The 12,745-nt window shown below is 38.0% G+C and overlaps 1 protein-coding gene across 1 annotated transcript; it reads left to right on the top strand.

Moving 5' to 3' along the window:
* The first annotated feature begins 1,391 nt into the window (after positions 1-1,391).
* Positions 1,392-11,675, top strand: hepacama (hepatic and glial cell adhesion molecule a). Its single transcript, XM_028464894.1, is given in 11 exon segments — positions 1,392-1,625; positions 5,168-5,412; positions 5,414-5,516; positions 6,623-6,657; positions 6,659-6,788; positions 6,791-6,886; positions 6,889-6,903; positions 9,094-9,184; positions 9,434-9,501; positions 9,765-9,835; positions 10,843-11,675. Coding segments are annotated over 11 exon segments (1,314 nt in total). The 5' UTR covers positions 1,392-1,534; the 3' UTR covers positions 11,212-11,675.
* Positions 11,676-12,745: the final 1,070 nt, after the last annotated feature.

Genomic DNA, 12,745 nt, shown 5'->3' on the forward strand with positions numbered 1-12,745 from the left:
AAACATCTTTCTAAGTAGTCCAATCCTTTAATAGATTTTTGATTTTGATTATTATTTTTTTTTTTTCAAATATAGATGACTATATCTAAAAATGAATACATTTGCCTAATGCACAAGATGTATAGTAACAATCTACTATGGGCTAAGTACTGTATCAGGCAGGTTTAGTGGGTATTGAAGTCTACATTATTGAACTGATTACAAACAATGTGGGTTTTTGTTTTTTAATCTGATTTATTTCACATTGTGAATATATTTGAGTTGAAATGTCTTGCTTTTAAAGCAGGTTTTGTTGGACCTTTCCCAAATTGATTTACATATGTTTTATTTATTTTTATTTTTTTATTATTTATTTGTTTTAAAGTTTTCATCACTGATTTGATGTGTTTGTTTAAAATCATGTGAGCTGTTTTCAATTACATTTTTGTAATTGTAATTTTTTTTAATTTATTATTTTTTTTAATATATATATATATATATATGGCTAGTTTTCTGTGATTTTTTTATTCTAAAAAGATTAATTAAAGTTCTTTCCTAAATGCTCATAATCAGTCCTATACCAAACATGGTCCAGAGCAGAGAGAGCTAATAAACAACTATTAAGTAAAATAAATCTGTGGCCAATTAATGGTTAAAAGTGTCATTTCGATACACAATCATACTTCTCAGTGGAAAGCCTTTTTTAAGGGTCATGTACTGATTTCAAATGGAGCATCATTATCTTGGTTGATACCACCAATCAATCATTCCCTATTTGGTTAAAGGAAAATTTACTGTAAAGTGCTTTACAAATGAATAACAATCACATTTCCATTGATGAGCTCTTTGATGCATTTTTTAAAAACAGATTTAAAATGTCTGCTCTTTAGCCTCATACTATTAAATTATCTCTAGCCATTAACTGCACCAGACATTACCAGGAGAATTTAAACAATTTACTTTTAGAAGAAATCACACTTCTACTCAACATTGGTTATCCTCCATCATTTGCCAACAGTTGTTCCTGGACACCACTTTGATTTTTTTTGGCAAACCCTGACAGTTAATTGGCACCAGTATCAGTGGAAGTAAACTGGGAAAGAAATAATATTATCTTGGCTTTAGAATTAAATGTCAAAATCTGTAGCTCACAATTTTCAGCTGTTTTGCTATTTATTTTAGAGAGTAAAAAGAAACTTAGTTCAACTCACTGGAACTAAAGAAGCAGCCTCTGCATTAAAATACATGATACTGTACTTAATCTTAACTAAAATTTTCCTGAGTGTCTCTTTTAAACTGCAAATTGTAGTCATGAGAGTATTTACACTTTGTTTCTCTTTCTTTGTGTGTCTCTAACACACACACACACACACACACACACACACACAGTTGGCCGTTGTTGGCTGTGACAGGGGTGCAGTGGGGCTCAGTTGGAGCAGGCAGGCAGGCAGAGGCCAGTGTTGCAGACAGGACAAGTGTTGAGCTGTTGGGGACGTGTTCAGGGTGGATAAAACATGCTCACTAAAGAAGGCAAAGACTCGGCCCAGGACACAAGATGAAGGTGGAGAGGAAACCCTCCTCTTCATTCACTGACATTCCTCTGCCGCTGACGCTCCTCAACCTCGTCCTCCTCCTTCTCGCAACAGGTAAGTCAGAAATGACTTGGACTACCAAGAAAATAGTGCATAAAAATCAGTGTGAAGTGATTAGCTGATGTATTAAGAAAAGGTCATTAAAGAAGAGTTTAGAGTGGTCCTTGCCTGTTTAAAGTCATGTTTATTATAAATTCCTTTGCACAAACACCACATTTCTCTTTCACCAGTGTCAGGAAATATGCTTTTACACTTAGGGATCCAGTTTTCTGCTCAAATGAGTCTGGTGTGGCCCATTGAGGATGTGCACAAAGGAAATGCATTGGTCAAGTGCAATGATGAAAAGTTATGTGGAGAGTTGGTGAACTGACGTGTTTGTGTGTCCAGAGACTAGGTCAGAATAATCAGAGAGTAATGGATATCAAATACCAGATTCTGACATGATAGTTGGTTTAAAGGGTGTATATGATTAGTTAACTTTAGGCCCAGTTTACTTAGAATCACATTCACTGGATCCTGTGTCTATCTCCAACTTCACCAGTGACAAAGAATTTCTCTCTCCGGCTTTCTCTCTCTCTCTCTCTCTCTCTCTCCTCTCTTCTCTCTCTCTCTCTCCCTCCCTTTCAAGGGAGGAAACTAGTCCCAACAATCGTGCCCTTTGTCCTATTCCCTTGGCAACCCTGTCAGGCGGACCAAATGGTTGCCAGGGCAATGTGCCGATGCCTTGCGAGCTACCTCACTGTAAAGAATAAAGAGTGGTCACTCTCTCCCCTTCCCTCCTAGTTTGATCTCTCTATCATAGAAGCCAAACAGCTGGATGTTCCCCCTGGGTCTGCAGCTTCTGTTTGGCCCTTCATGAGTCCAGCTAAAGCTGAGTTATAGAATCCTTCCCCACTGGGAACATTACAGCTTGGCTGTTTTTGTTTCCAAGACAATATTTCTCTACAATGCCTAAATGTGCCCCTCGCTTTTAATACTTGGTCCTGTGGGAGATGATGAAGAAACTCGTGAATACAAATCAAAATGGGTGTATTGCTTGTGTGTGCCAAGAGCTTAAAAGAGCGTTTCTAAGAAATAAAGACGTCATAATGAATATGACAGGACACCATGGACCTAAAAGAAAACTGAATGAACATGCATGTGTTTGTTAGCATGCTGTGCTAACCAGTGGTGACAAGTAACGAAGAACAAATACTTTGTGACTGTACTAAAGTAGTTTTTTTCTGGTATCTGTACTTTACTTGAGTGTTTATTTTAAACAAATATCTGTACTTTCTACTCCTTGCATTTTAAACAAGAGCTTGTTTCTTTTAAGACCTTCGAAGATGACATGACATGAAGCTGGAGGAGAAGCTACAGTAGTGCTTGTGCTGCATTTTTGTAGTTTGAGCTTTTTATCTGTTAGGTCTCTTAGTTTTATGTTTAACAGTTTTTATAAATGTTAAACTAAAAGCTGCTCTGGGTTTTATTGAGCATTTGCACTTTTTGTTTTATTGACGCATTATATTCACACATTGTATTTATTATGAATGCTAAATTCTCTAGGTGTTCAAAGGTAACAGATTTAACTTATTCCATGTACCAGTATTCTACAAGTTCTTTAAAAAATAAAAGATATGGGAATTTGCTGGTTTAAAAACCCTGTATTATTATTGAGGGACATTTGTTTACTTTTTTCTTTTTTCACTTAAAGGAGACATATCATGGTTTTAAGTGCCTTCCTTTTTACATATAAATCATACAGTTGTGGTCTATATAAAGCGGAACTGCAATGCTTGGGTCTGAATTCCTCATTATTATAGCTCCACAGGCCCCTTTTCTACCCCTTTTCTGATGTGCTTCTAAGAGCAACTCGTTTGGTGCGGTCTCTTTAAATGCAAATGAGACACTCCATACCCCGCCCCCTCTTCAGGTGACACTCGGTTCAACTCCACCCTGCTCGGCCATTTTTGTAGTTTGATAGAAGAGATACGGCTATGTAGCGGCACATAAACTTTTTATTCACACGTTATTTACAAAATGTCAACAACAGAAGACTTGTCCATCCAGCCTTACATGTTTGAGCCAGAGTGACCCGGGGAGGGAGATGAAAATGAAGATGATAAACCTGCAGAACCCTAACAAGTGAGCTAACACAAGCACCGAGCTAACGCTAGCGCCAAGCTAACGTCACGAAATGCATTTTAATACAGTCTTTTCAAAGACAAAAACGGCAAAATGAAATGACTAATGAAAACTTTAGACTTAAATTAAATCACGTAGGCCATATCATCAAGGATCTAAAACGAACACACAGCGCTAACATATGAAGTCTGAAGACGGTGCAACTGCTAATGCTAACAAAACAATGACAGGGACGTCTTATCATCACACTTTTTAGCGTTATTTACAGCTTACCGAAGTGCTCTGTTCGTCGTCTCCAAAGATAGAAGGAATTGAACCCTCAATCAGACAAAGTCTTTCGGCAAATCCTTCTTTATACTGGCGGAGGTTGCAGAAGCAGTCATCCTTGAAGTGCTTCGCGCACACAAAAATGACGTTACCCACAGATGTGGGTACATTTCTGTGAAAAATAAAACTCAACCAGGCACTTTGAAAAGGTTCTGATGCTGGAGACGGTGTAATGAAGCGTGTGGGTTACTACATCCAACAACCGAACATTTTGACTTAACTTAACTTCGGCATCCTTGAGCTTGGACGACAAAATAAAAGCGAGAAATAAAAATGGTGGATTGCTCGAAGTGTTGGACCTGGAGTTGATGTCCTAATTTGGCAGTTCCGCTGCAAATACTGTGATGTAATAGTTCAAAAAACGTAATAGAGAATAGAAAAATCAAAACAAATTGAAAAATATGAGCAAAACAGAATATAAAGATATCAACGGAGCACCTGAAGAGACTAATTTGATTTTTTCTGTACTTCTAAGCACTCTAAATATACAACAAAATGCATTTAAGGGCTAAAAAAGTGAATTTAGCATGATATGTCCCCTTTAAGCACATTTAATAGCATGTACTTTTCTACTTTTACTCATGTAAGGAAGCAACTTTAATGCTTTTACTATTACATTTTATTATTAAAATATTTATACTTTTACTTGAGTACTGAAGGATTGTACGCTTATATTAAGATGACTAAAAACTGTTTTTCTTTCTGTTTTTGGAAGATAACTTACACGTGAAGTAATACTGAGAACAATCCTGGATATTCATAAGTGATACTGAGTATTAATACCATTGCCTTTAAAATGTTACATAGTAAGTAATAAACTCAATCACAGACATGTTCACTTTTAGTGCTAAAACATATATAAAAAGGAAAATCGTTGGAAGTACAAGGTGATGCTATACTATTGTGCATATTGTGTTGTGGGGTGTAATCTATTGAACCAGAGGGTGACGCAACAAGATGTACTTCTTGTCTGACTTCAAATTTATGTTTTTACTTGATAAATGAAATTATGTTGCAGTGATTCTCTAACTTCTGATAACTGGCAGAACATGACAGCTTTTCTTTAGTTTCTGTAAATGTCTTATCTTTATATATTGAGTGGTTAGTTCACAACCTTGCCATTGTCTCCTTCCTTTTCCTCGTAGGTGGGGTGTCGGGGGTCAATGTGACGAGCCAAACCCAAGTGGTGAGGGGCACGGTGGGCAGAGAGGCGCTTTTATCTGTCAGCTATTCCAGCAGCAGCTCAGACAAGCCAGTGATTAAGTGGCAACTAAAGAGGGACAAAGTAAAACCCATCACGGTGGTGCAGTCCATAGGAACAGATGTCATTGGGAACCTGAGACCAGAATACCGAAACCGTATACTTGTGTTTGAGAATGGGTCACTACTTTCTTCACAACCTACAGCTGTCGGACGAAGGCACCTATGAAGTGGAAATCTCTATCACGGATGATACGTTCACTGGAGAGCACTATATTGAACTCACTGTTGATGGTAACTAAAACTATTTAAAAAATAATGCCTGTTCAGAGTCTTCTGAGTTAAGAGTGACGTGCCGTGACCACTAGGGTTGGGTAGGCACGTTGCAAATCGATACCACCAATGACAATTTCATATGTTTCTGCTGGCAAAACACCATTAAAGAAACATAAGCAATTATTTAATATAGCCTCCATACTCTCCCAACAAGATATATCTCATGACACGGCAGCAGCGATCCGTTGTTTGTGTTGGAAACACAGAAACACGGAGAAAAAGACAACAACAACAGCAACAACTCGGAACAGCCTCAGTAAGGCGCATCCACAAAGCCAATCCTTCCTTTTGTACCATTCACTGTGAAAAGTACGAAACATTTTCTGACCTTACCTTTGCTGAAGGTCTGGTAGCTCAGGTGTTGGTCTCCCATCTTTTAAAAGCTGCCGTTTTTCCTCAAAAGAAAGTGTCTTTATCGTCTCTAGCGCTGTCATCCTTCGTGTAGTGTTATCTCGCCCACTCGCTAGAGCTGTAGCAGCCACGCTGGATCAATTCACTAATACACCGTGAACTTACGTATAGCATTTAGCATAACGCGGTTACGTCCAAAGGCAGCGTAGAGAGCTTCCCTTTTTACTAAATAGTTTTTATTTGGCTGCCCATACGCAAACACATAAAAACACGCTATGGGGCCAGAGGCAGAGCAGCATTGTGCTTTGGAGAGGGTGTGGCCTCCTCCTGGCTCCCTCCTGCCTTACAGTGTAGTGAGACTATGCAGAGTAGCAGAAAATAGCAATGTTTAGTCATTTGGTCTATGAAACGCAACAAAATGCTGACACTTTTAAACTTATAGGTACTGTAGGCTATCGGAATTGAAAAAATAAATAATTTATAATTATAATATTAATTAAAACAAATAATCAAAATATCAATTCACCCTTGGGTAGGCACTGCCTACCTTGCTACCCCGACTGCACGTGACTGGAGGATTTGATGACTCCAACATGTAAAGTTATAAAACTAGGGTTTCAGGAGAGAATAATGGTAGTTCCCGTTTGTCCACATTTCAGCTTGTTTCACTTTCAGTCTGTTTTGGTTTGTTTGTGTCCTGCTGTCCACCACAGTGCCTGTGTCCAAGCCTTACATTCAGATGATGGCCCTCCTCAGTCCTGGAGTACAGCGAGCACTTCCACCTTCACTGTTCTCACGATAACGGCACAAAGCCCATTTATGGATGGCTCAAAGCAGGCAACCTGCTGACCAATGACTCACACCTGCTGCTATCACATGACCAAAGGTGCTGACCATCACCCGTGTCCTGATGTCGGACGATGACATATACATGTGCACCGTGGAGAACCCCATCAGCAGCCTGAAGAGCTTCCCTATCAGCTTACTGTCTACAGTAGGTGGCAAGATACGATGGATGGATGGATGGATGGATGGATGGATGGATGGACGGATGGATGCACTGAAATATTCATTAATGGCCGCCTGTTACCATGTTTTGTTGTCTCGTTGACTCTATTGTTTATGATTATGGTCAAAGTTTCCTGCATAACTAACAGTTTGCATGTGAATAGTCTGAGATAGGTTTTGTTAAAAAAATACAATATAGTCAGTTGTATTTTGTTTTCCTAAAATCTACCATATAATAACATTAGGAACTGAAGTTTGAACTGTTAATCTGTTCATTACAAGTAAACGGTCAATATCTGGGGCTTTTGTTGTGAAAAGCCAATATAGGAAGTTAGTTTCCTCCTGAATATTCAACACTTACTGTACACTGATGATAACCTTTATTTGTCCCACAAAGGGGAAATTTGCAGTGTTTCACATTGACTTCATAATAACACATGCTGTTATTCTTCAGCAAGGTGATGTGGTTAAAAGCAGATAAAGTAAGGGAGTTTGTAAGACATGTTAAATGGCGATTGTTTAATTTTGGCAATAACAGCAGCTCTTATGGATGTAGCTATGGCAGACGTGGGCAAGTAGCCGTGTGGGGCCACATCTGGCCCTCGTTCTAGTATAATGCAGTCCTCAAAGTCGGCACATGAAAATTAATCCAAAAATACACAAAAAGAGAACAACAACAACATACAAAATGGTGTGTAAAATATGCAAAATGTCAACAAAACATGTAAAAAAAAAAAAAAAACACACACACAACATGAAAAAAACCAACATACAAATAAGATAAACTATGCCTAATGAACAACAAAAATACACAAACCCTTTGTTCTAATGCTCAGATTGGTCATTATTCTAAATGCTGACATGAATTTTAGGATGGTTCAGAACCATCACATTTTTCTGGCCCTTGCGGTGATAAAAGATGCTCATCCCTGTGGTCAGAATACAGAATATTGTAGTTTGTTTGCTCAATAAAGGGCAGGGAAACCTTTTCTCCACAACGACATTGTTTAGGGATACCAGCCTGTGAATGTTCGTGTTGGTCGTCGTTTTCTACACCACCCCCTTTCTGTTTACAATCATAAGCAATTACCATCGAAAGCATGAACTGTTTACACATCATGCAGGCCTCACTAACACAATGCTGTTTACAAAGAATGAAAATCCAGGCCACGGTTGGAGCGGAGTTGGCTCAGAGTGGCGGCTAAGGGGTGCCAGTATGGAGCCACATGTCTGGCTGAGAGAGTGAGAGAGAGGCAGTCTAATCTAATGAATAGGCTGGTATTTATGAGGAGGGAGCAGAAAATGGAGGCTGGTGGGGAGTATGTTTTTGCCTCGGTGGACCTCAGTAATCTTGACTTTATCATTGCAGCAGCATGTGAGGTGCTACATGAAGACACTCAATAAGTGCTCTATTCACACTGCACGCACAGTAGTTCCAGCGAGATTAATTTAGTCTTCTTTTTGAACAGTACGTTAAGTTGAGATTTTGTTTGTTCAGACAAAGTTTTTCAGGAATTTTTTTATCTCCTGACATGTTTCGACTGTCAACTGCCAGTCTTCGTCAGATGAGTTCAGCTGATCGCCTTTGATGGTTCCTTTGAAGGTTCCTTTGAAGTTTCATCACCTTTTGACCGTGACTCAGGTGGTAGAGAGGTCGTCTTCTGAATCGAGAGGTTGGAGGTTCGATCCCAGTCTATACCTGTATATGTGTCGAAGTGTCCTTGGGCAAGACACCAGTGGTCGACCTGAATGGTGAATGAGCTGATATGTAGGGAAGTAGTAAAAGGACTACAAAAATCTAGTCCTTTTACTATTTACCATACCTGACTTCCATGTAATTGTTCCAGCGAGATTCAAACATTTCCTGAAAAACCTTGTTTGAATAAATGAAACCTCAACTTATCATGAATGCAGAGTAGTTTTGGTTCTTTTGACTATTCCCCAAACATCATACAAAATCTTTTGAGTAGGGTCAAAGAAAATGATGTTCATGTTTTGTGTGTGATGCTAAATAATTTGGTATTATGAACTTAATTTTACCAATGTCTGTGGGAGAGTAAGAACAGTAGCAGATCTAATTTCAGTGTGGACAGAAAGGACTTCAAAGTGAATTTCCATTGACTTAAAGGCAATGTCCACTCTGTTTTATCCCACCTCTCCAATAACCCTGGTGTAGGACGAAGCTCGCTATACATCATCCTGTCCACTGGAGGCATTTTCCTCCTCATTACCCTGGTGACTGTGTGTGCTTGTTGGAAACCTTCCAAGTAAGTCTGATACCTTTGCCTTTCTTTCTGTCCTCTTTTTATTCTTCTCTTTCCATGTCCCTCTCAGTGCTTCTGTGGATCAACACGAGTTCACAGAACAAATCTCACGTAGACAAATGAATACCTCGATAGAAATGTTGTAAAAATTGACTAAAACAATGACACAATGTTGCCACACCGACAATTTAGCAGTGATCTGACTATGGTAATGAAATAAATATGTGCCCTTTTTTTATCCTTCTGGTGTAGGAAGAAGCATAGACCTGTCCCCCAAAGAGCTCCAGTCTATGTGGAGCAAAATGAGAATGGACATGATGGTGAGGAAAAAAAGCTTTGCAATCGACTTTCTAGTTGCTTCTTTTTTCACACAATATTGATAACCTAATAACAGGAGTATTTAATCACTGAAATATCAGTCCTAACTCATAGCAGTTGGGTTTGTAAAGGCTAAACAACAGGAAAATTCATTTGGATGATTGTATATTTGCACATTTCATAAATGAATAGAGTATCTCAGTGTATGTGTATGACATTATATGACATCATTATATAACTGATTATATGTCTGTATGTTTGGCAGTTGACGTTGTCCCCAAGCCATCCACCCTAGGTCGCAGGAGTCCAATGCCTCTTTATGTGCTCGATGAAAATGTAAGTATATTTGTTTTTCTATATGTGCTTGTATATGCTTGCATGCTTTAGTATGTAACACAAACTGTTGTGTGACTATATTTTGTTTTTGTTCTTACAGTAGTATGCAAATTAGAAAGCATAATGGGGACCATATAAAATGATAATAATAATAATAATAATAATAATAATAATAATAATAATGTATTTTAGCAATCAAATAATCATAAGAAAAAACCCTAAGAAAATCAGCCCACTTCGACCCACCAAGTTTAATAATTAGAGACAAATTCTGACTTTTTCAGAAGTGCATAAATATAGGAATATTTCAGAAAAGGCAGAATGCACCACCAGATTTCTCTGTTTTTAAAAGAAATTGTAATTTATTTGTTTTGTTCATTTGCCCTCATTTGTTGCGCTAATACTCATTTCTTTAACTATTTATTTTTTGCAGTGCTTTATTCATTGTGACACTTATTTACTGTTTTTTTTTTTTTTTTTTTTACAATTTAAAATGTATTTACATGCAAATCATGTTTAGTGTTCATTTTTTTACATGTATTTTGTAATGATTTTGAAACCATTTTCTGTTCCTCTTTTCTAAAAAAAGTAATGAAAAGATCAAAGACCAAAATATTCATGTTCTTGTGTGAGGATATCTAAATTGGCAGTGAAATCTACTTGCTAAGGGCGCAGAATTGCTTTGGGCCGATGTCACGTACTGAGGTTACCCCCGTGCTGAGATTATAACCCGAACCCTAATCCTAATCTCAACCTTAACCTAATCCAATAAACAAATAAAACATGTGTATGTTCACTTTGAAAACTAAAATAAACAAAAATAAAAAAAAAAATTTTAGCAAAAATTGATTTTCCAGTAGATGGCATGTGCATATATTCACATTTACAATCTTAGTACAATGTGCTCTCATGACACCAGAGTATGTTCCGGCAAAACGAGCTCTGAAATCAGTACATTTCATGCTCATCCTTTTAGAAATATCTAAATCATTAAAATGCTGTTTCAGGAGACTTTGGAACATATGGAAGAATGTCCAGGCAATGATCTGAGCCAATCAGAAATAACTGTCCCACCAACCTACGTCCCCGTCCTTTACCCGACCGCCAACAGAACTGAGCGGCCCGTCTGGTCCGCGCCCCGCAGGTTTCCCCGCAGCCCCTCTCCACTGGCACAGCCTCTCCCCAAGCCTCATCCTGGCCCTCCATCTCTACGGCCTATCCGATCCCCTGCCCACTCCCCGGGCTCGTCCCCACGCGGCTTCAGCCCAGTGAGAAAGGTCCGTCCCCCAGTGGGCATCCCAACCAGCCACCTACCTGTGGAGGTAGAATGTTCAGATCCTGGAGAAACACAGACTCACTCTTCAGCCCATCACTGACAGCTGCACTGATGCACTTTAATAGTGATGCAGGTATTCCTTCCATTTGACTTTGAAGATATATTGATGGATTTGATGCAGTGAAATAAGTCACTTTTAACCAACTATACACCTTATCAGATTCAATCATTTATTATTTCTTTACTCCTTGGCTATGCACAGCATTTGTGATTATCTTATCTCACAGGTTCCAGTTTTATCCTGTCCCCCACCCTGTAGAACAGGGGTGTCAAACTCATTTTAGTTCATAGGCTAATTACAGACCAGTTCTATCACAAGTGGGCTGCAGATTTTAGGCGGGAAAACAAACAATTTCAACATTAATGTGCCCAAGTTTGCACTTCCAGTTACATATTAGACAAAGTATGGAAGTCATCAACAATATCTTACCAATAAGTGTTGTTTGATCATTTTTAACCATTTTTTTTCATTTAATTAAGGGAGTTTTTGTTGAATAATTTGAGAAAAATTACAGGATTTTTCAATAAAAATTCATAACTGAAATATTTGGTAATTTACACAATGATTCATGTTTTCTCTGTCATTTTCACTTTCTCCTGCGGGCCGAATCGGATGCTCTGAAGAGCCGGATTTGGCACCCGGGCCTTGAGTTTGACACGTAATGTAGAATAAAAAGTTTATAATGCAGGCAGCACACAGTTCCTTATTGTTGGGTGTACACATGTGATTTGCTCTGTTTTCCTGTTGTTTATACTGTTCTTCCTTCAGTCTAACCACACACTGAGATTTGACTCTAAATTAGGTCACGGTTCGACATAAGGTAATAAAAAAAACAATAAAATTGTTTGTCGATTGCCATTTTTTTTTTTTTTTTTTTTTTTTTTACAAAAAACAACAATTGTGGTGCAATTTTCATGGCACAAGGTATTTAACAAATGGAGTCTGTGCATGAAATCTGTGAAATTAGTCTTTAATCAGAATAAACACACACACACACACATTTTATTAAATAATAAATAATGTGCACAGCACACAGGTATGTGCATGAACCTCTGGTTGTATTCTCTGTTTATTAATTTGCTGAATCAGTCCTGCTCTTAAATGTAGTACCAAATTTATACTCTAGATGTCAGCAACACATTTTTTAATATATATATAATAAAATATTTAATTTTTCCTTTTCTGAATTTATTTTATTTCATTTCAGTTTTCTATAATGACCTAATCATCTCCTCTGTTATTCTGAGTTATTTTTTTAACATTAGACCCTTTTGTGGGTGGACATGGAGACCTGGACAATGATCTGGTTAATAGTTACTTGAGATGAGAGCAATCAGAAAATAGGCCATTTGCCTAAAGTCAGCCTAACAAAAGCATTAGTGAAATTACTGAAATAATCCTGGGAAATTTGAGGTAATCAGCATCACGAGGGGCTTTTCTGTCACTCATGGTGGTCAATCACTTCATCTTGAAAGCAAAGCCATTATGTCTGTTCCCCTTGATTATTTCCATAAATATATTCTGCATCACCAAAGCATGCATACACTTCAGTATCTTTCCAAGACAACGCAAG

This window comes from Gouania willdenowi, chromosome 13, assembly GCF_900634775.1.
Source record: "Gouania willdenowi chromosome 13, fGouWil2.1, whole genome shotgun sequence".
Taxonomy (NCBI): domain Eukaryota; kingdom Metazoa; phylum Chordata; class Actinopteri; order Blenniiformes; family Gobiesocidae; genus Gouania; species Gouania willdenowi.